At 40.6% G+C, this 24,849-nt stretch overlaps 2 protein-coding genes across 7 annotated transcripts in view; one reads left to right on the top strand and one right to left on the bottom strand.

Moving 5' to 3' along the window:
- prkcz (protein kinase C, zeta) overlaps nucleotides 1–24,849 on the top strand; it is a 130,416-nt gene that overhangs the window by 54,787 nt on the left and 50,780 nt on the right. For 3 of the 6 annotated variants that reach the window (XM_051426380.1, XM_051426384.1, XM_051426383.1), the window contains 2 exons: nucleotides 8,571–8,656; nucleotides 22,541–22,631. In XM_051426380.1, coding sequence (XP_051282340.1) covers nucleotides 8,571–8,656; nucleotides 22,541–22,631 — 177 coding nt within the window. Of the gene's footprint in view, nucleotides 1–983; nucleotides 1,091–8,570; nucleotides 8,657–20,794; nucleotides 20,927–22,540; nucleotides 22,632–24,849 lie in introns of those variants that run through there. The other 3 variants (XM_051426379.1, XM_051426382.1, XM_051426381.1) reach the window with 2 other exon arrangements.
- LOC127378006 (tumor necrosis factor receptor superfamily member 14-like) overlaps nucleotides 1–24,849 on the bottom strand; it is a 229,190-nt gene that overhangs the window by 177,877 nt on the left and 26,464 nt on the right. The gene's annotated exons all lie outside the window — the stretch shown is intronic.

Genomic DNA, 24,849 nt, shown 5'->3' with positions numbered 1-24,849 from the left:
GTGTTTATAGTATCTATTGCCAAATGACTTCTGGGAGGAGAAGCATCATGCTGTCAGGGGGAATGTGAAATGCACTAGTACACAAATACAATGAGAACGAATTGTACGTGTATTAGTGCCCACTGTAGGGACAGAAATAGTTCCATGGGTTGCCAAGCTTGTAACAGTTTGTGTTCTCATCTACATCGCAGCTCTCAGTGGTCTGTTATGGATGCTGGGGTAACACGGGGATGAATCTTTTGCCGTATTGTCACCTAGAACGGCTAACTCATCAGCAGGTGACACCGACTCGGCAGTGCAGAAGAACCCACATATCTATCTCCTATTCTAACTCTAACCCAGAAAACCCCTATAGTCTTTACAAGGCTTTACATGAGTCCTAAATCCGGATCAAATTTCTGCTATGCAAACTTTTCACTTGGTTGTCTTTTGTAATTTCCTTAATTAAAAGTCAAACCAACAGAGTTAACTGTCCCACTATTGAGCATGCCCTATCACAGAGGTCTAATTGTGTCTAAAGAAGCCTCAGGGCTGTTTCATTGATCCCTCTCAGACTCAGAAGTGGAAGCCTATAATAACCTTCTCTGCTTCACTGTATATAACGTCCCTTAACTATTGGCAGCAGGAACAGTGAGTCCGAAGATCACTTGGCATTTGCAAAAGTTTCTTATACACTCATAGGAACATGGGTAGTTCCTTCATTGATGAATACATGCAGTCGCACTCTGCTGAGTGCTGCTGATTCCTCCCAAACTCTGTGAAAACATACAGTACATTGTATCCCCAGTCTTGAGGCCCTGTGGGCCTTGTGCATTTTTTATTTTTTTTGTAGGGAATTTGAGGGAGGGGCGGGTGTTGTTGGTAGCAACTTGTGCTACTACTTTCCTGCCAGTGAGAGGAACAATGTCTGGAAATGAGTCAAGCCCTCATAAATGTCCTGTCCTGGAGAGATTTGGTAGTACCACCCTGTTCTCCTACAAAACGACTCTCCACATCAGCTACAGTGTAACACCAGCAGGCCGTCTACTCTTCTTTCCACCTTCCACTGACAAAATGGCAGGACTCTGCGCATTGGCCTTTGCATCTGGAGGTGTAGTATTGTCCTTTGATTCACGATCTGAGAAACTGTTTGACTTGTCTGCTTTTTTCCTTCAGTCTGCGTCTTTCTTACTCTCATCCTGGCACCTCTGCAGGAAAATGGGGCAATGCAACACTCATCGTTCTCCAGAGGGGGATTTTGTAATAGGTCAGCTCTTTGAAGGTCTGCTAGTCAAGTGCAAGTGGTGTGTTGCATGCACATGTCTGAGGCAGCTGTGTTTCTGGTTTGGCGTCACCTTCAGGCAGCGAGGATTGTCCTAGCAAGATATAAACAAGAACTGATCCAACCCCCTCCCGATCCAGACATTTTTTTTTAATTGGATGCAATAAGCAATAACATCTGCTATAACCAGAGGGGATTAAATAGGGTGTCATTGTCTGTGCTGGGATTTATAATCTGATTATTATGGGTGAAACATGAAAGAATGGATGAGGCTGGGAAATCCCACAGGTGAATTTATCTTTAGTTGTGGTTGACATTGACCTATTTTTGGGTCAGTGTCGTGACAATATTTACAATATCATGACAAGTCACAGCGGGACAGCAGGAACTGACTTTGAATAGAAATTACCGGTCATCATGAAATCATCCTTGGTTCACTGGTGCTCATATTTCTATTTCCTGCATCGTTTGGCTCTATATGAATCTGCCACATCCCTACGGCAACACTCTTCCTCACTTTAATCTAATTCGGTGTGTGAATTTTACACTTCACAGACACATGGCGACCTCATCTAAAGATGTGCTCCTGGTATACCTGCGGCCATCAGCCAAGTCAGGCTGTTGTTGTTATTTAAAACTTGTTTTGTTCTTTGTAGCAAGAGTTCTTTGTAGTAAATGTGAAGCCTGCTTTAGCTCAGGCTTCACATAAAAGACTAGAAGATGCAGAAATTCAATCAGTCAATCATCATTCTGAATGCTTTACTTTCAACTGTTGCTAGGTTAGGGTTATGAATGCACTTTTATTCAAGATAAAAGACTCAATGTGACCAGTAGGGCTGTAACGATTCTGAAACCAAGACCGAAATTGCGACACAAAAGTCCACGGTCTCGTGTCGCAGATCCGAGAGACAGAACTGCAACACACTCGCTCCCTGGACTGTTGAGCTCTCGTTAAGACAGTGGGGTGGTAGCGGTGTACGCCTATATCGTATTTGTATTGACAGTAGGTTATTCTAGGTCATTTTCCACCTTATTTTAGTGTTTATTTACTACTTTAATCTGCTCCCTTTCTCTTCTCCCCATACTCACACACAGCACACACACCTAGCCTGGACCTCTGGTCACTCACGGCAAACACGCCCGCTTGCTCTGCCTCTTTCTGTCTCTCTCTCCCTGTGTGTGTCTCTGCTGACTTTCTCCATCAGCAGTCCGTTTCATAAACTCACCCGTGATTCAGTTTTCAGACTGTCTGTCTGTCTGTCTGTCTGTCTGTCTGTCTCTCTCTCTCTCTCTCTCTCTCTCTCTCACCCCAACTGGTCGAGACAGACGACCACCCACCTAGAGCCGAAGGATCTGTCCTAAGTTTCTGCCTTTTAACAGGCAGTTTTTCCTTGCCCTTGTCGCCAAGGTCTTGCTCATGGTGGTACTGTTGGGTCTCTGTAATTAATGTTTTAAAGAGTTCGGTCTAGACCTGCTCTATTTGAAAAGTGTCCTGAGATAACTTCTGTTATGAATTGGCGCTATACAAATAAAATTTAATTAAAAAAATTGAAAAAAAAAGTGCGCCGCATGTGGGTCCAAACCTAAACTAACGTTAGTGAGTGACATCTGCAGTGGTGCGTTCACTGACGCTCCGTAATGTAAGATTTCTGCCGTATCCGCTTAATGTAATATCAGATATCAGATTTGGTGAATCGTTACACCCCTAGTGACCAGTATAGAGCATGTTTGACATGCAGATTTTAACAATTGATAAAAATTGAGCCATTTTCTGTTTTTCACTGTTTTCTTTTAGAGATCCAAATTTAGAACCAGTGTGTAGGATTTAGTGGCTTCTAATGGTATAGTTGCATATTGCAACTACTTTGCTTCACCCTCGTCTTCCAAGCGCTCAGGAGAAGCTATGGTGGTCGTGAAATGCGCCAAAAAAGTGAACAGCCATATCAAGAGCCAGTGTTCAGTTTGTCCATTCTAGGCTACTGTAGCAGTTCAACATGTTTCATCTCCATGGAAGGCGACCAACGGTGTCTGTAGCTGTAGCTCATCGTCCTGAGATTAATTAGACCTTTTCCAAAATCCAGTCTGCTCAGACAGCAGCACTGGTAGCAAGACAATGCTCCACCAACTGAACAGCAGCAGTCCAAAAGAGTAGCAATAAATGTCATGTCATGGTGAGTTTTCAGTCTGCCTGAGCCAATCACAGCACGGTAGGCAGATGTGAAGTACCAGTGTCTTATATCGGATTGGAGCAGCCAGTGCAGAGTGTGGAGGAGCGGTGTAGTGTCGAAGAACTTAGGTTAGTTAGTAGGTTAAAGCCCAGCCGGGCTGCATTCTGGATGAGCTGTAGGGGTCAGATGGCATATGTAGGAACACCAGCCGGGCATGAGATGACAAGAACCTGGACCAGAACCTGCGCTGCCTTCTTGATGAGGAATAGACGTATCCTCCTGATGTTGCGGAGAATGAATCTGCAGAAGCGGGTTGTGGCAGCAGTGTTGGAAGTAATGGAAAGCTGGAAAAATTGGAATTATTGGAATATTCACCATTTGAACTCAGACTGAGTCTGTTTGACAGCCGAATGCACATTTAAGAGGAAAACATTTACCAATGTATTTAAACTTATTCTGTGTAACCACTCATCTATTCATCAACACTCTAATTAAAGACACCGAGCTAAGTGCTGCAATTTACCACTTTGTAAAAACATCTGTTGCAATTAATTATTTATTCACATACACTGTATTTAGCATCTGACATGGGCACTGAAGAGTGTAACATGATGTGTAGGTTCACCTTCCTCCCCCCGCCCCCAACTCACTCACTCACCCACTAGTGCAGTGCGGGCACAGGGGAAAAAATACTGGGTAACTATGGAAACACACCACAGTGATTCTCCAAGGCAGGCGGCGCTTTCCTTTAGAGGCCTTGGGTTAACAGGATTAGAGGGGATTCACAGACGAGACCCCAAAGAGCAGGGGCTCCCATCTGCTCGCTTCCACTCTGATCTCTTCTGCTCAACTCAGAAAGAGAGAGAGATACTAGAATCACAAAAAACATTCATCACAATGCAAAAAAGGATTGTACATTCAATACAGCAGAGGCCTCTATGGCAATGCTGAGTTTTGCTAAGTGTCACCCTTTAATCCTCAGTCAGTACCTCATGCACCCTGTGTTTGGTACCTATATCCCTCTCTCTGAAAGCTTGTTTGCATGCAGAGATGAGCACAACTTATATTTTGGCTGGGACAGAACTCAATCTGCTAATCAGTATTGCCAAAAAAGCTCTATATAGTCAGTATTGCACATTGTAGACAAAGCCAAGCATTGTGATAGACAAAGAACAGATTCTGAGCTTTAACATTAGACTAAGTGAGTCCGCCTTGTTTAAACCATCTGGAACAAGAGTTTACCCCAGGGCATGAAAATTTAAACGCAGCTCTGTACCCATTGGTCTACAGAATGTTGGACCTGATTCTGCACAATGGTAGAATCATTTACTGGAAAAGGAGAGGGGGGGTGATTTGTTGTTAAAATTCACTTTTATTTGCAGACAATGACATCCTGACATCCTCATAGCTAACTAATAATAGCTGGTATATGGTGGGCTGTGGGCTACCATAGCAACAGAGGCAAAAAATGAATGGAGGAGGATATTGCAGCCGCACCCATCACTGGAGCAACCAACCAGACTGGAAAACCCGTACAGACATGGGGAGGCACTGAGAGAGCAGCTAGTGAATAATTAGTGTCAGGAGGGCAACGCCTGATGTGGTTCAGCCAACCAGTTCACTTCATGCTGTTGTTGCAGGTGATTTTGTGTTGCTGTGCAAACAGCAAAAGACAACATATGCAAACTGGCTGATAATTATTGCATAAAGTGTTGCTATGCCCTTTAAAGGGGCACTTCTGTACGTGTCACTTCTGCATACTTTTCAGCCTGTAAAGGAACTGTAAAATCAGAGATGATGGTGTCATCAGTTATCTCAGCTTGACTTGGTGCATGGAGTTTGAAACATGTGGGCATTTACCAGGCAGAGAGAGTCTAATGACAGAGGCTATTGAGTCTCATTGTGATAGCATTTTTGGAAATCTTTGGACAAATATGATATCTCCATCTCTGCATTGTTGTTAACCTATTGTGATATCAGAGTACAGCGTTGAAGCCCAGAGTTTGGCATCATGGGCATCACAAGATGGCTTTTTGGAGAGAGCAGTGGTGACGTAGCAGTGCAGGAAACAATGTTAGCTGACCTGGTCATACACATTCTCGTATTCTAGATAAACATTACACTAAAACGTTTCTAAAAAGATTTGACATGAGAAATAGTCAATGCAGTAACAGAATCTTGATTCATATTCGAGCTGGATGAACTCACTGAGAATGACCTGTCAATCACAAGGTCGCCACGCCCTAAAGCATACCCTGCTTTATGGTCTATTTTACTCTAAATGGGACCATCATTTACTAAATGAACATCATGCTGTATGGAAGAAGACTGAAACTAGAGATTGAGACCATAAACTCATTAGGAAACTGTTTACTGAGCTCATAAATCAAGTGAGAAGTCAGCTCATTTTTCCATAAGGCTCAATACTATCAGCTTCTTTATGCAGCCCATGGAGCTGCCCTCTGCTGGTCATTGCATATTGTCTTCATTACACAGACCTGGAAGCTCTGTCCACAGATGATATACTGTCAGTGGTTCTGACCATTATTTGTAAGTTACTTGCAGGTTTCCAATATAACAGCCCTGAGAAAACGGGACAGCTAAGCTTTGAGACAAAATAATAACAATAATTCAACTAGCTATTATTGTCTGTGGACAAATGTCTCATGTTAATCTGTTCAGTTTAAGAGCTTCCTCTGAAGAAAACACAGTTCGATAGTAAATTTCTTATCAAGCCTTATCATAGGCATCATATTAGTGGTGGACAATGGTTGCACCATGTCCAATTGGTCACACGTCGACAAATCCATTGATGTGTCTAACTGTGGTTGTCGTAACGACTTACTCAACTTTAATGTCCACAACTGCTTGCTGTGTGATAACGCATCAAATTAAAACGTTTTCTTTTTTAAGCTTGGTCTAATGGAATGCCCTGAAATCAGAATTTCCTGCTGCTAATAGAAATATAAGGTTGCCTATAATAACTCCCCATAGTAATCACTTATTACTCACTTGCTGAGTGATCATTTCATATGCTGATCTCATCTGCACACTAGGATAGGATTGGACCATGACTAAGCAATATGAACAACAGCAGGATGGTTATGCAAATTGTAATTGTGCTCATTATACCCTTTGTGATGGGCGCTGGATGTTTGGTTGAACTTCTAGTTAAATATCACTGGCTGTTTAGCTGTACTCATTTGATGATATAGAATTCAGACATTAAAAATGTGATTTGAGTAAACATTAGATTATGCCGACAGAAATATTGCTAAATAATGCATTAATTAGCTTTAAAATGACATAACATGTTGTCCTTAAATTTTGTGACTGTCACATTTGGTAGCTCAAATGTTAAAAATGCAACATAAGACCTGCAAAATCTTGGCTTCTACATAGATTCACCATATCCCTCATGAATCATAAATGGAGTACATGTATGTGGTGAGAATATACAAGCCACTTATCCGATCATATCAGCTCAGTGGTTGAAAACATTAGTTTTCTCGAAGGAGGAGATGAATAACAACAAATTAGAATTCCTAGACTGTGCAGACTGTGCTTCCTCTGATCCTCACTGCTGAGAATCTGCTTGTAATTCAGGATTCAAACCTTAGCCAAAGGCCTTTGTAAACTTGTGGTCACCCTGATTGGGCATTTCTTAAAACCTACATTACATCCAAAGAAAACACCAGATTATACAGAGCACCAACACAAACAGAACCACATTCACCCTTTGTGTGGCTGCTGACTCTAAAAACAAGCAGAGAATTTGTTCCACAAATGTTGTTCTAGTATTTTTCGACCCTGGCAATAAAGTGATCAGTGGAGAAATGTTGACAGTGCAGTGAAGTGCAGTATGGAGTGTGTACACCTTTACTTTGGCAAAACCAAACAACCCCTTTACAAAGAATGCATTGGCTGACCTGAGCAAACAGCTCTGGTTTTCATTTAGCGCTTTTCACCCATTCACAGTTTTGGGGATCAACATGTTTGACTGTCAGTCGAAACTGTCAGGTTTTATTCTTATTATTATCATCATCATCTAAATCTAAAGTATTATGAAATAAAACTATTGCCATATTGAATTACAATTACATCCCTGATAAAGATGAATAATGTGTCTGACATTTCTTAAGTAAACATAAGGATCCTGTGTGTAGGATATATTGTCAAATGGAAAATAATATTCATAGGTATGTTTTCATTCACATTGATATAGGACTCATTGTGTTTTTGTTACCTTAGAATGAGCTGTCTACATACGCCATATGCTGCTGTCTGGCAAGAGATACAGAAGTATCTGCTGCCGTACCACCAGATACAGTGCAGCTTCTTTCCTCAGGCTGTGAGACATCCTGCGCACTCCACCATAAATTAATTTTCATGTGTAGCATGAAGGGACTACAACTTACATTTCATTGTGCAGAATGAGAAATAAAAGAACCTGGACCCTTGATAGGTCTCTTTCAGCAGGTCAAAATATTGATGAATCCCAGCCAACCTTTTGGCTTTTTTTTTCGAGTGTAGATTCTTTTCTGATCATTTTGATATGAGGACAGACACTCCCGGTTTCAGCACACTGCTAGCCAAATGTTTACGCCCTGAAGTGTATTAATAGCTGACGACATGATCCTATTATAAATAGTTACACCTTCATGGTCTCATCTGAATACTAGGCATTATGGAGCACTAATAAGTCCATTCATCACCAGGAGTAAAAGAAAAGGAGGGATGGAGGAAGAAGCAGGGAGAGAGGAAGATGAAAGGAGAGGGTGAAAGAAGTGAGTAGACTGGTGAGGGAGGGAGTGGAGAGTGAGGGAGGCAGTGTGTGTGTGTGTGTGTGTGTGTGTGTGTGTGTGTGTGTGTGTGTGTGTGTGTGTGTGTGTGTGTGTGTGTGTGTGTGTGGGGGGCATGCGTATCATAGAGAAACCCGATGGTTGTCTTCCCCTCACTTGAACTCAGACTTCACACGAGGGAAGCTCCTCAGGACCTGTACCTCAGCTTCACTCTTTTCTATCACTCCATCTCTTCCTCTCCTTTCCATCTTTCTCCCCTCTAGTTAGCAGACCTCCATCCCCCTCCCCATTAGTTGCTCACCATGCTCCTTCTCTACAACTGTTTCCTCTCTCTCCTAGAATCGATCTATCGCCGCGGGGCCAGAAGATGGAGGAAACTCTACCGAGTCAACGGACACCTCTTCCAGGCCAAGCGCTTTAACAGGGTGAGTTTCTTCAAACCTCACTAGCAGACACTCTAGATGGGGGAGTAAATGCAGTAATGCCTGAACAGTGCAGTTCATTGAGCCGTCTTTGCTGGGGTATACTAGAATTATGACAATCTTGGTGTCACTGGGAGACACAGGAAGTTTTAAAAAGGATATTAGCGTTTTGCTTTATGATAAGGTAGAGTTTGGTCAGAAGATGTTGTTGATTTTTGAGATGTGAGGTTAGGCTTAGGTTTCTCCCTAACCATAACCAAGTGTTTTAGTTGCCTAACCCAGAAGATACCTTAACTAAGTTATTTTTCATAACCACAATCTTTCCCTAACAGTGACCATACTGTAGTTGCCATGTGCAGATAGCACAGAAATTCAAAAATGTTGTAATCCTAGATTTAGCAAAATGGTCAAATATGAATGTCATTTTCTGTCGGTAGGGTTGGACATGTGACATGTAATTTAAGAAAATAAAACACTTATACTGTTAAATTGAACACATTTTTAAGTGCCTTTAGATGCCCTGTGGTTCATCAAATACCTCAGCACTATGTTTGCATCTGTTCCAGTCAGAAACTGGCTCATGATGATCATTTCCAGGTCAGAAAACAGTCAGTTACTTTAATTTAATGAAGTACTCATAACCATAATCTTTACCTTACCCACACTTGTAGTGTATGCTTCTAAACCTGTGCAGAGTGTCTTTATGTGTGGAGTTTACAGTACAGCATGTCACATACTGCAGATAAATGATATATGACAGGTAATCAAGTCACTGCTCCAGCTAAGCTATCTGGATATTGATGCATAATTCAGTGTGTCCCAGTTATGGCTTGTTTAGTAGTTGTCTTATCTCAGCTCTCTGGTCCATGCGACACACACGCACAGTGTGTCAAGTACCTGGATGCACATGTGTGCTTTCATCATTTCCCTGCCAAGATGCTAAAGAGCTCTAGCTACTCACCCTGCTTGTCTGAAACAGGACTTGAGCGTTTAAAGTGTTCTTATTCTGTAATGCACAATGGCCACTAATGCTGTTTCAATCAGGCCTTAAGTACCTAATGCGTTTCTATGAATGGGGCGAAAGAAGATCAGGTCCTACTGCTGCTAGAACCAGTGTTTTCCTGTACGTTGTGGCCTTAAGTGAATCGTGTTTGCTTTAGTCAGATCACATCATATTGTCCTTGAATATTTTTTTGTCGTTTGTGTGTAAAGGTCTAACGTTTGAGCAGCAAATACACGCAAGTCAGATCCCTTTATTTACCAGAACAGATGACATATTTGTCAGTACAGTAGAGATGTATGATACATGGGGCACGTTGTAAGATAAACATTTATTGTCACTGTTACTATTTTCTTTCCTTTTAGGATGAGATATCTCCCATGATTGCTATAGTCTTAATGTCTTGGCAGACAGTAGATAAGCTTAGTGCAGTGGCATCTTGCTGACACAGCACTTTTCTCAAACATCTACTCTTCGAGGTCATTATAGCACAACTGATGCACTGAGGAGCCTGGCATATTCAATAAAAGGCATATAGACATATAGTTGTACATTAGTACTTTCAGCTAAACCAGTAATCATAAAGGCTGGGCCATAGAGAACTATGATCCAAAACCACTCATCATAATGACTGGACTGCTGCTTTGTAGAGGTAGAGACTCCAATGTAACTGATCATTTTCAATCCTGTCTCCTACAAGCTACATACTATATGTACCACTAATTTGATTTACCACATATCAAATATTCTGGGGGAAACTTCATTACTGCCTTTGTTACACTCTCTTTTCCCAATTCAGGATGTGTGCCGTTTGCACAGAAGGTATACACAAATCCAGGGAAGTACCGGAAGTAAAGAAGTCACCATTACTGCGGTGGCGTCTCCCTATAGTATGCGTGCATTTAAATGTAAGCTGTCCTAAGAAATGTACACTTCACATCTACTTCTCCCTTTATTTCCTATGTTACTTTTACAATGATGTCTAGGAAATCTGGAACTACCTCTTCATCTTTATCAGCAGCTCCAACAGTAGGTTTTTTTTCAGTTCAGTTTAGTTTCAGTTTAGTTTCCAGATTGGATTTTCTCATTTCAGTTTAGTTTTTATTGTTTAAAATGTTCAGTTTTAGTTTAGTTTTTATTAGTTTCAGTGTTACTTTTAGTGTTTTTTATTATAATATGAGCTCAAAAAAGTGGTTAGTAATTGTGCTTTAGTGGACAGATTTCAGAGATTGTAGGAAAGTTAAATATAACAAAATGTTGACAGTGGACTTTTGGCAGATTTGTCCAATATGAATGAAAATGATTATTATTACATTTTAGGAGGCAGGGTTGTAGATTTTTCTGATTTTATTTTTTCTTCTTATAAATTCACTACCTAGCAGTAAGTGTTTGTATTGTATTGATTTTCAGACTAGGGTTTTTCTGACTGTTGTTGCTATGCCAGCTTCCAGGCTTCTGGTTGGTTCACTATGTTGTCCTCAGCATATAAATAAGCCAAGGAGAAGTAGGTCAGGTTTCTCCTCCTTTCTCTGACTCCATCCCTCTCCTCCCTCTCAGTCTCTATATGTTGGTCTCCATCTCTCTCCTCCCTCCTCTCCATGCATGCCGCTCCATCTCCCCCTGATGTTGCAGTGGAGAAAGCTGCTTTGTGGATCCCTCTCATAAGACATAATGGGGTCTCTTTAGCTCCCGTCTGCCACGTGACGAAGCAGAATTCAGTCATCCCTGACAGCTGTTTGCCTCACAGGCGCTCTATTAGTGGGACGACTGACACCAGCCTTTCATGGTTCAATCACGCTGGTTCAAGCAGGCTGCTCAGAGCTAGGAGGGAATCATTTCTACCAGATGTGTTATCAGAATGAGAGGTGAAGTGAGGTTAAGGCGCACAAACAATCTCCAGTGATGCTGGACAGTAATGTTGGTTGGTCCTCCACTTTGGTCCAGACTGAAATATTTCAACAAACACTGGATGGATTCCAAGGACATTTTGTACAAACCTTGGATGTAGAATTCTAAAGACTTTGGTGATTCAGGGATTTAATTTTGACAATTACTGAATGAATTGGGACAAAATTTGTTATAGTCATTGTTACCAGAAGGAGAATCCTAATGGCTTTGGTGATCCTGACTTTTCATATCACAACATCAGGTCACAGTCTGTCCAACAGTTTTCTATTTCCATCGATTTCAGCTGTATTTAGTGCTTATTAGCAAATGTGAATATAAATCCAGGAACTAATCCAGTCTCCTCAACCCTGGGATTCTTGGAATACATTAGCACTCCGACACACTGTCTAACTTGCAATAATACATTTTGCGGGATGAAAGTCTAGCACAGAAAAATTGCAAATAAATGAGGAACTTATTTGCAACTTTTCATCTAATGATCCCTTTCCTAAACACCAGTATCATGGTCAGGGTATCAGTAGTTTTTTTGAATGGGATTTTGGTAGGGATGCTCGATATTGGCTTTTCTGCCGATATCCGATATTCCGATATTGTCCAACTCTCAATTTCCGATACCGATATCACCTGATACCGATATATGCAGGCTTTTTACACCAAAACTGTTAGGTAACAAACATAACATATCTCCTATTGTGGAATTAAAACATTATGCCTAATTTCAATGTGATGCCCCACTGGTAGGGTGGCCATTTCCTTCACATCAAACAGGAGGACACTTTGCATACACGGGGACACGCAAGCAGATATTTGTTTGGTATGATCTGGTTTAAAATTTTAATGTTTTTCCACCAGATTACATAAAGGTGCATACACATACCACATAGCTAATAATAAATATACAAGATACAGCTCATGACAACGTGCTCTTCCAATTCAGATTACATAGGTCTAATAAACATCATACAGAAACTGTGTTTTTATCTGGGGATAAAGGGCTTTACCTATCTACATCTGAGTATGAGCATTTTCAGAATTTCAGTCCAACAACCAATGTTAGCTCACCTTATGTTCTCTGTCGATGAGGGCTTGATTGACAGCCTGGTGGTAGCAACTGTTGTGATGCTTGGCGAATCAACACATGGCTCATTTGAATTTTAAAATTAGCCATGTGTTGATAGGTCAGGACAGGAAAATGTGACCAATGAAATGACTTATTTTGACACACATTTTTAGCCAATAAGTATGAAACTAACGAGGTAATGTGTCAAAAGGCGACCTTTTTAGTTATTTTCTCAAAAAGAGGACAAATGAGTGTCCGGCTTAAGGCTGCACCTGCAGCCGGACAGGGCCTTTAAAAGCCGGACTGTCCGGCCTAAAGCTGGACGAATGGCCACCCTACCCACTGGATGCATACATAAATGCAACATGTCTTTCCAAATGTAAACACTGTCTGTGCAAAATAAGAGAACAACTTCAACTTTCATTGTATTAATACTGAAAAGAGCGCTAAAGCTAATCGCTAGCTAAGCGCTAGCTTTTGTTAATGTGTTTAATTGTATTATGCACCTGAAGGAGTGCTAATGTAAATTCTAAGCCAATTGTTAGTTTGGTTAAGGAACAGCTCAGAGCAGGGTCAAATATTTGAGGTGCATTGCATTTATTTTGTGTTAATATTAAAATCATTCAGCTTTAAATTGTTTGCTTGTTAGCCACAGTTAGCAACCAACCAGTCTAGCGTGTATTTGTTGTTGTTATACGTCATCTAGCGCGCGCCAGTAAACGTCCCATGCTGCGTTCATGCAGGCTCGGAAATGCTGAAGCCTACAGAACAAACATCGGTTATAAAAACCCGATACCGATAATTCCCGATATTACATTTTTTTAGTGAATAGTATCGGAGGGCTGACATTACCGGACATCCCTAGTTTTTGGTTAGATTTTGACGTTGTGTTTTATGAAATAAAATACGTCTAAATCTTTTAACCTTTTGAAACTAGTCTGCCTTTACAGCCCCATTGTGTTTATACTCACACTATTCTAACTCAAACTTTACATTTACGTTGTAAAGTTTTACGATAAGTTTTTTATATAACGTTAGCTCTTTACTTCTGCTGATTGCATTTAAAAGTTGTCGTTGTGATTATCTTGATGAACAAAATGTGTGTCAGGTGTGTGGCTCAGAGGCAGAGCGGGTCGTCCACTAATCAGAAGGTTGTTAGTTCGATCCCCGGCTCCTCCCGCCACATGTCGAAGTGTCCTTGACCAAGATACTGAACCCTGAATTGCTCCTGATGCTGTGCCTCGCTGAGTGAATGTGTGTGAAAGGGTGAATGTGGCACGTAGTGTAAAAGCGCTTTGAGTGGTGGGAAGAGTAGAAAGGCGCTATACAAGTACAGGACCATTTACCATTTTACCATTTTACCACAGAGCTTATTTTCTCCAAAAATCCACAATCCAATGGGTTGGCTTTTTGTTGAAGGAACCAGGGCGATGCTAACTTCCGGATTGGCCAACAAAACGTATAAATAACAACTAATAAGTAATAATATTAGTAATATAACTTCTGCATTATAGCTCAACTGAAATGGCAGATTTGGTGCCACATAAGAAGGTGTAGTATCTGTTTGCTCTCCACATGTGAGTGGAATAGTAGATTCATGTCATTCTCATTGGCATTAGTTTTTTTATGTTAATGTTGTATATATGCAGTACATTTCTGACCAGTGTCTAAAAGATTGGATGTAGCACAGTGAATGGAAATTTCAGATCTCATTTTCAGGGGCTGGTGGTGGGCCAGATTTGACCCTCAGGCTTCTATTTGCTGACCATGGGCATTTGATAGGGCCACATTATTCACCTAGTTTTATGATGAGTAGTGAAGCCCTGTAGCCTTTACACCCTGCTGTCTGTCTTTCTGTGGATGCTGCATTGGGCTGTGATGGTAATAAATATGGTTGATGCTGAGGGATATTTTGTCGTATCCTGCTATCCTCTCACTGCACAGATTGCCGCAGATGTCATTGGTCAGTCTGCTCTGATGAGTTTTCTTTGTCAGAGGTGAATCAGACTGCACATCATTTCTCAGCATATTAGGCCAGTCAGTTTCCAGGCACTCATATGATCTGTAATGTTGTCTGCTGGGCTGAAGGGAGGACTGTCAATCGATAAAAGCCTTTCTCGTCTACTCATCCCTTTATTCCCAAGCTGCAGGACTCTGGACCTCCACAATCAGCTCTTCCCCATAAACACAGCTAGAAGAAGGATGACTCCTCATCAGTGCTGGTGTCTGGTGGCTGCTGTGCAGCAGCGTTTGGCAGTTTCCCCGGAAATACAATGACCGATTATGTTAGTCCTGTTTATCCTGGCTGGTGGACAGTTCAGTTTGTCCCTAAAATATGGTGAGGTCTTTCTGTCTTTTTGCATTGGCAATGGTTGGGCTGGGATATTTCTGCATCACACGTCATGTCATGTAGTAGACTCTTGACTTGAATGTGTGGTACTGTAAATCCTGGAGTTACTGAAATCCCAGAGTGGAGCAGACTGGGATTCTGGGATTATATTGCTCTTGCAGCACTGAGCAGTGGGGACATGTCCAGCTAGGTCAAGGACGTCACTGACATACTCAGCTGCTCTGACGCAAGGCCTGCCAGAGCATCAGTTTAATGTACTTCTGCTGTTACTGTTTCTTGTTGGATAGGATGTTTTCTTATTCAGTATATCCTCTTTTCTGTGGAAACTAGGATTTGTTTCCCTAAGTGGAGTTTAAATATTCATTAGATTATATTGTAATTCTTTCATAATTTTTTTATATTGTTCTGAGGTAATTACTGTGTGTGTTGGCAAGGAAAGAGGATCCGTCTCTTACAGCCATTTTGGTGGATTTGAAGGTACAGAAGTATTGCTTGAGAACATTTTAGTAAAACATTAGATTTGTTTTTTAATTCAAAAACTTTGGCTGTTGACTGCCTCTGCAGAGATTTGCTAAGTACTGACTGAAAGTCAAGTGTCTCCCAGTAAGTCAGAACCCATGGTGTTTCCTGGATTCAACAGTGCTCTGGTTCTCAAATCTCAGCTCACCAACAGGGAAAATAAGAGCTGTCGTTTTAACAAAGAGTTCAGCATTTTAAGTAAAGATAGCTTTTTGCTGATGCAACAATCTACAACTTGGCTGTATTAAAATAACTAATTAAACCTCTTTAAAAGCAGTGCATGTATAATTATATCTAGCCATATAACAGCAACCAACAGACAGTATCTAGTAGAAGCTACAATATCATTATCAGTGTCTAGTAAGGGCATAAATCATTAGTTTGGTAAAAAAAAAAAAAGATATTATATCGATTATTTGGACAGTGATATGATATTTGCTGATATCCCAGAGTCTACCAAGATTCGATTTCGATTTAATTCAGTTCAGGTTCCCTGTGATATGAGATAACTGATGAGATCATATATGGCAATTTACACAATCAGTTAGATTTTTATCAAGTTAATTAAAGCAACTAGAATATTATTTGAAAATTGTATTGCTGAATTCCATTTGTTTTATCTCATAATGGCATTGTTTGCACATGGTATGTGCCTTGTCTTTATTTCCATGTAAATGGTCGATGTAAATTGTATTGTTTTCACTTTGTATTGATATATTGGATTGCTGAACATTGATACCAATATATTGATCATTATCGATGTTACACCCCGAGTGTCAAGTTATTCTTAAGAATATGGCTAGTGGAGTAGTTAACAGAAGATAATTGCTGGTGAAGTTTAGTTTTTTAACCTACATGTCATCAATTTACATTATTCAGTTTTATTTGTAACATTACTGAATACATATTACAAGTAAAATATAGATATATATACCATTTTTGTTGTTTTTGTTGGACGACGTGTAGCAAGGTTGGAATGGTACTACCGCCCTTACAGCTATCAGTATTTGTCCCTGATGAGCATGAAGCCTAAAGACTTTGGTGATCCACTGACTTTCCCTCTAGCACTAGCATGATGTCTGCTTTATAGGTTGTTGTTACAGGAGTGAAACATTTTGACTTTGTTGGATGAATTAGCATGAAATATTGCACATGCTGAATATGAAAGGTCCCCAGAGGATTACTCCTGCTGATTTTTGTGATTCCCTGTCTTTTTCTCTAGCAACATTAGCATGTTAAACCTTCAGTTTGTCCAGTATTTTGGTGTTTGACCAATGCATTAAAAACTAATGACATTCCCATGAACCTCTGCTGTGTTTGTGTTTAGTGCTAATTTGCAAATATTATTATGCTAACATGCTAAACTGATATGATGCAATATCACCCCCTGGTGTTTTCTAGCCTGTCCGAAGCCCGATGCAGTGACAACGTTCTCAGACTTCTTTTTACCTCTCACTGCTTATTACTCTCAGGTTGTGTGTGCCGTGTAGGGAAAAGGCAAAAGTTTGTGATTAATTCATAAACGTACACCTTAACCTCTATGTAGAGTTGGATTAGACAGACTGAAGGATGTCTTTGAAGTCTTGCTAAGGCATTTCCATGGCAACAGAGCCCTGACTGGGGCTCTTTGTTCTTTACACTGTCAGCGTACACACCCTGTGAATGAATGTTGTCGATACACCGAAGCTGCATCACATGTTTTAGTCTCCAGTGAGACTTTTGATGACAGATTTATTGATGTCCAGGGACCGTTAGCTGCAGACATAACATCCTTTGGTACTAATATAGCAACGTAAGAGACAAGCTAGAAAATAACCACAAAGAAAGAACTAATCAAAGAACAAACCCTCTGGAGACTGTGTTATGTAACAGAGAATGGACTTAAGTTAGTCTCAGCTTTACAGTACATGTATGTGAGGGAAGGGAGGAGCCTGAGCCCTACAACAGACATAATAATAGTCTGTATACAACATAATATTAATGGTGAGAGCTGCAGTACCAACAAGTCATAGAATTATAATGTGAACATAAAAATATATGATTTCAGTCCAGGGTAGCTTGTACAATTGGCTTGAGTAATCCATTATATGAAACGAACACCGCATTTTGTAAATTTTATTTTACAGGTCTGTAAATTCCTAGTACTACATTTCCTGACAAGAACCATTCAATATTGCAGTAATTAAATGTAAAATAGAGATTGGTAAAGTCTCCAATGACAAAAGGAATGATGGATTCATTTTTACTTTGGTTTAAGTCAGTGTTTCTCAAACTTTTTCCGATCAAGGACCACTTAGCAAAAAAACAAAAACAAATCACAGACCACCTAACTCCCAAGTATTCTCCAAAACAATATAGGCCTACTTCAACAGTATATTACAACAGTTTTATAAATAGCATAGCCTATTACTCACTCATTGTCATCTTAATGGGAAGAATGGTGCTGTTTCTGCTGAGACATCAGTGAAACGATGTCTGGCTCCAAACTGGAGAGTTTTAGTCTCATGTCGGGGTTCAAATTGATCTGGTTGCGCTGCTTTGTTTTCAGACCAACAAGTGTGGAAAATCCAGCTTCACAGTTGTAGATGATTGGAAATGGCATCAGCAGTTTCAGAGTACAGTCAGCCAATTTAGGGTGCACAGGTCGGATGTGGACCCAAAAGTCTGTCAAACCTTTCTTTCTAAAAGTTGTCTTAAGCGCCCCGTCAGATGCGATGTCCACAAGGCTATCAACCTGTCTCAGTGGGAGCTTGGAACTGACCTGGTCAATGTGTATTTTGTCCCCAAATGGATTTCTGATCCACTTAAAGCCTGGTTCTAGCTCTGGAAAATACCTTTCCCAACTGTGAATGAAGGCCCTGCAAATGTTCCTTGCAGGCTTCAACTGTGTCGCCATCTAGCTCCTCTTCAGCAGTGAGGAGAAAATCCGCCAACATGGGAAAACAAATAAACTCCTGGTGATCGAGACGAGTACACCACAATTCAATCTTGAGACGTGCAGCTTTAATTTTGTCCTGGACATTGAAGACAGTGACAGCTTTTCCTTGCAGTGCTAAATTCAAAGTGTTGAGAGTGCTAAAAACATCAGCCAGGAATGCCAATTTTAAAAAATGAAAGTGAAAAGGACATTTGGTGTGTTAGCTTCCCATTTCTTCAACAGAACCTTAAAAAAGTGTTCAGTGATTTGCTTTTGATTTTATTTACCAATTTAACAGATTCATCGAGTACTCCTTTGAGGCACAGGGGCATTTTTTTCACAGCCAGTTGTTCTCTGTGAATGCAACAGTGTGTTGCTGTGGCGGATGGTGCTACTGCGCGCACACGAATTGCCAGTCCCTTCTGTTTTCCAGTCATTGCAGTCACACCGTGCAAATGCCACCACATCTTGTCCAGTCGAGGTTATTCTTCATTATAAAATTATTGAGTCAAAAATTGCCTGTCCTGTGGTGTTGGTCGGCAGGGAATGGCCAAAGAGAATATCATCATGTACTCCACCAGCGAAAATGTACCTTACAAAACACAACAGATTGTTCCTGATATCAGTTGACTCTTCCAACTGTAGTGAGAGAAATCGGCTTTTGGTCGTAAACGTCATTAGCTGATCTTCAGCATTGTCAGCCATACATGTTATTTGCTGCTGGACTGTTTCATTGGACAGAGGTACACGGTTAATTTCATCGCTTGCTTTCCCCCCAAACAATATGTTAGCCATGACCTTCGCAGCTGGTTTGATTAAATTCTCACCTATTGAATGAGGTTTTCCGTTTTTGGCATACCTTCTATATAACAGGCATACCCTCTATAAAGCCTCTGTAGCTTTCGCATTTTCCCCAGGTGCAAAAAACTGTGAGGGCTCCTTCGTCATGTGTTTCTCTCCAGTAGAGTTTCCCCATGTACTCCTTGTGTTTAGTTTCTTAATGCCGCCTGAGCTTAGCGGGTTTCATAGCCTCGTTAGCCAACTATTCATAGCACAAAACACAATATGTTTGTGGGTCCTCCAAAAAAATCCAAAATTGATCGCTGTGGTATTTTTGTTTGACTTTAGCGCTGGATTTTCCACGTTCTTGCCGAGTTTCACTTTGAGGGATTTTGTTTGACAGCAAACCATCTTCCCAGGACTCAATGCTAGCTGAAGCACTTGTTGCTGTTGAACCACTCCCATCAAGGCAATGCATCTTACCTGTTGTGTCAGACATTTCATTTGATTTTCTTTTAATTGACGCTGTCTGAGATAGTCAGTGGTTAGAACGTGCTTATAATTTTTGGCGTGAATTGTAAAACAGTGGCGTTGCAGTGTCATTAAATGACTGCAATTGGCCAGCTACATTGCTGAAATTTTGTTGTGAACACCGCCAAACACCGAATTTTATTAATTATATTTGAATGTACTTACTAACTGGCTTAATTTTGAAATCATTACATACAAGTTACTCCCAAATAAGATTTGTGAAACACTTTTAATTTAAAACATGACCACTCTTTAAGAATGAGTGGTTTAAGTGGAGCAGTTATTTCAAGGAAATTCCCCTCAAACTCAGTTCAACTCAGCACAACTAACAGGACTAAACCCCAATTCTATAATCATTACCACGTTATATACTGTACAGTACTTCTTTCCAGGAAACTTTCAAGAAGTTATTGGGAAATAATGCACACATAAAATGCGGCATTACCACTGGGTTTTTTGTCAACTGCTAGGATTTTTCATTTATATTTTCTAATCTGTGTCATATAATCCCTTGTGTAATGAACCATTTTAGTAGTATCACTCAGAAACACTCATACTGTAAAACTTCAATGAATAGCCAGGGCTTTTATTTGTTTACACTGAACTCAACCTGCCTGAGAGTGGAAACCCTGTTGAGACCTGTGTTTATCTGTCAAAGGGGACCAGCCTCTAATTGGGACCCTTCTTTTAAGTGAGGTTTTACAGTATTCATTAATTATTAATTTAGGGTCTGCAGACACCTTGTTTGCACATTTCAAAAAACATACACGGAATACAGATAAAATATGTGCCAATAGGACTAACAACCTGCTTGATTTAAAGCTGCCCTTATCAATATCTGTATATCACCATTAGATCAAATGACTATTTGTGCTGCGCAAGGGACCGCTCATAGTGAAGTCTGATGTATGACTTCATCTGGAAAGGGTTCCCTTGTAGCCTGCCACTGCCCATCCATCACAGTTTGCCGTTGTATACTTGTTAATTAACCCTTGATTGAAAAATCAGTGATGTGTCAGTCAGTGTGTGAGTTAAAGACTAACCTGTCAACATCCTGTCCTGTGTGTGTCTTACAGAAAGCCTACTGTGGCCACTGTAGTGAAAGGATATGGGGGCTGGGCAGGCAGGGCTACAAGTGTATCAACTGCAAACTGCTGGTCCATAAGCGCTGTCACAGACTCATCCCTCAGACCTGCCAAAGGCTTATGGTGAGTATTTCATCATGCCACGGGCAGCAAACGGCACAGCAGCAGCCTGTCACATCCAACATCAGCACAGTCTCTCAGCAGTTGGGCAAACTGGTGTTTACATGTTGTCGATGATGAAGACTTTATCCCCTCACCAGGAGTATTATGTGATAGTAGCGCAAATTTAACACGTCTCATATACTTTACATGTTCATGACTCACAAAGGTTACCTTAAGCTGAACTTTACTACTACAACTCTTCTTTTAAGTTTAAATCAAACAGTTTATTATAGTATGGGTCTTATTACCATAGTTTGGGCAATCATTACTATTACAACTTTGTTCTCACCTGAGTAATTGCTGAGAACTGGGAGCACGGCAACATGGTGGTCTGAATGGGTCAAACACAAGTCAGACATGTTGTACAGAAGCTAACAGTTGAGCAGTGTTAGCTACCACTTTATTTGAAGACAAAATCAAAAGTGTGAACATCCAAATTGTTGTTGCACAGGAACTGTGCACTCACAACTGCAGCAAGTACAGTAGGTCCAAGTTGAAGCAGGAAGTTGGCCTGTAAACTCCGTTAGATGTTTTTGTTCTCCTTCATTTTCTTTTCCAAATAAGTTTGGCTAACCTGGGGGTCTGTTTCCAACCTGTCTGTGTGCTTGTGTTTCTTGCCCCATCTGTTTTCATTTTGGCAATGTCACTGTGTTCCAAGATCTCAGCAGTGTACCTGGTGAGTCAGTGTAGGAGTTAATAACAGAATATCTGAAGCCTAAAGTGCTTTTGGTAGACTGCATACTGGGATTGCAATACCACAAAGCTTAGAAGAGTAAAATCAGATGATCAATGAGCACAGAGAAACTTTCCTCTTTCAGCAGATGAATGTGAAAACATCCTTCTAGAGTCAAACTCTGCACAGACAGCATTCAAACAGCACACTTTAGGGACAACAACCAAAACATGTTTTTGAGTTGAGTAGGACTTTAACCTCAGCCTTCTCTTCAGTACCTCTGTGACCCCCCCCCACCCCTTCAGTCTCTGGCAGCCTACATTTGTATTAATGAATATGTTAGAAATGTTGTATAGTCGTGCCCCTGAGCAAGTGCTGTAAGCTGCTGCAGTAGCACAGACATGTACATGAAAGATCAAAGAGCTCAGTGCATTCAAGCACAACTCTGAAAAGCTCCCTTTGAACATTTCCTGTTTGTCATTGTGGACTGTGACAAGTGTCTGACCAAACACAAAGATCCAAAATCCAGCCCCTGACCACCAAAATCCTGACTAGGAAATCAATGTAGCTGTGGTACTGGGCAAACCGTCCCCTGTCTTCCTGCTCTTAATCACAGCTTCAACCTGGTATCTGCAGTGCCAGATAAGTGACTCTGAGGCTTGATAAGATGAAATGAGTGATTGATTGCCTTTTCTAGTGGAACCCCACACTGTCATCAGAGTCTTGGAGCATAAGCATGTCTGTACATTAGCTGAGAGCACCTCCAAATTTCCCTTAGTCCTGCAAACATGATTCATCGTACTCTCTTCCAGGGGTGTAATAGAATGAGGGGATATTTTGCTGGATATTTGGGGGAATGTGTGGCAGGATATTTAGGTGGACTTTTGAATTTCTTTGTTCAGGATCCAGTCATGCCATCACAGGAGCCCCCGTCAGATGCCAAGAGCGAAGAGGTGGACCTTCCACCAGATGATACAGAGGACACGGACGGGAGTAAGACACTGGAACCATTTTCTTCTTTTTTAACAAGGAAATAGACTTGGGTTCAGTTTTTGTAATGTCCTAGATATATAATGTGAAGATCAATGACCATGCAGTGGTTTTGAGATCGCAAAAAAGCCACTCTGAATCTACTTTTTATGAGTACAAGTGTCAAACAAGTACAGTGAGTCAGTATCCATACTCATAAATATAGCAAGTTTTATTAAATTAACTTGCTCTGTAAATAGTTCTCTAAGGCTACGTTCATACAGCAAGCCTTAGCGCTCAATTCTGATTTATTCCTCAGATCTGATTTGTTTTGTTTGGCTGTTCTCCTTGTTTTATTAATGTGGCCCATACCAGATACCAGTGTGAACAGGTCACAGTCCTGAAGTGACCCACATGACGAATGTAGATCTAAAGTGAAAAAAAAACTCACAGACACACAAAAGTAAATGGACCTGTACTTGTCTAGTCTTCCGACCACTCAAAGCGCTTTTACACTACGTGTCACATTCACCCTTTCACACACATTCACTCAGTGATGACAAAGTCCATCGAACAGAAACTAACTCATTCATACACATTTCACACACCGATGCACGGCATCGGGAGCAATTTGGGATTCAGTATCTTGCTCAAGGATGCTTCGACATGTGGCACCAGGGGCTGGGGATCGAACCCACAACCTTCCGATTTAGGAACGACCCGCTCTGCCTCTGAGCCACAGCTGCCCCAAAAGTCACAGGTTGATCGATGAGCAACGTCAAGTATATCCTGCACCTGCATTTCCTGTTAGCATAAATGTTGATTTCTTGTACACTAACCAAGTTTATTATAAAACTAAAACTAGGTGTGAAAAAAAATAAATTGTTAACTGAAAAAAAGGAAAACTAACTGAAATGTAAATGTGTACTTACAAAACTAACTAAAATAAATACAAATATAATGGAGATCAGGTTTACCATGCATCCTGGAAAACCTGGAAATTTAGAGACAAATTTTCCAGCCATGGAAACACCTTTCCCTCTTTGACTGTAGTATAAATTAAAAGAATAAAATAAAGAAAATCAAAAAATACAAATTCTACCTAGTTTGAACTGTTAATTGTGGGCTGTGGCCAAAGTAATGTTACTGTTAGAGGAAAACTGTACTAAAATGTAGTCAATTGTCTTGAGATTATGCAGCAGAAATTTGGGGAATCAAGCAAATTAATTAAGTGTCTCATAAACGCTGACCAGCAACCTGTATTGAACCTGAGACACAAATGGGGAATGAAAACTGTTACACGTGTCAATACTAGGCCTGCCTATAAATTGTATGACTGTGTCCTGTGCTGTCCTGTATTATCAAAAAGGTCCTGGGAGATGTCTTTTAGTTTTAGTCTTTGTCAATTTGGCCAAATTTGTTTCATTGTTATCATTGGGGCATGACTGCGATGTGTACATGACTGTCAGTGTGTTTGTATTGTAACACCTTCTGAACCTCCTCAGTCTTGCCCCTGACAAATAGTCCTATATTAAAAAAAAACAACCTATAACTAATACTGAAACTAATAAAAACTATACTAAAACTAAATACTTTTAAACAATAAAAACTAAAGTAAACGAACAAACCCTCTCTGGAAACTAACTGAAGCTCAACTGAACTGATAACAGGCATAGAAACTAGTGAAGAGTACAAAACCATAATAACTGATACTACACTGTAAACTACGCTCTAGCAGAGAATGTTTGGAAGAAGTCAACGGTTATAGGATGTTTTACTGGGAGTGTAACAATACAGAAACCTCCCAGTAGCATAAAATGTCAGTGCAGAGCTGAGCTGCTGTGGCTTCATAATGTGACAGGACTCGTCAGTCAGACTCACGATCCTCACTGCTGTATGTTCCCAACAGGCTACTGCGCTCTCATTACTCGCCGCATAGCATCGTTAACAAACCACTAACTAGTAGCCATGTTGTCCTCTTTAATTGTCATTTTTGGTGCCATCTGTCAACAGGTGTCACAGACTGTTACCATGGAAACATGGCTTTAGATCAGAGATAGCATGGGGGAGGTAGAGTGGATAACTTTTAGGCTTGTCAAAATGACACTTCAGAGCAGGCTGAAGTATCTTTGTGAGGCCGGCCACTTTGCTCTGTGCTCTGTGACACTTCCCATAAGTTTAAATGAGATAAATGCATAACTAAACAAAGAGTTTTGAATTGATCTACAAATGGGTATGACAC

The sequence above is a fragment of the Dicentrarchus labrax genome, unplaced genomic scaffold, assembly GCF_905237075.1.
Source record: "Dicentrarchus labrax unplaced genomic scaffold, dlabrax2021, whole genome shotgun sequence".
Lineage (NCBI taxonomy): Eukaryota > Metazoa > Chordata > Actinopteri > Moronidae > Dicentrarchus > Dicentrarchus labrax.
Note: the sequence above shows the minus strand (reverse complement) of the source record. Positions and strands in the feature narration are given on the sequence as shown.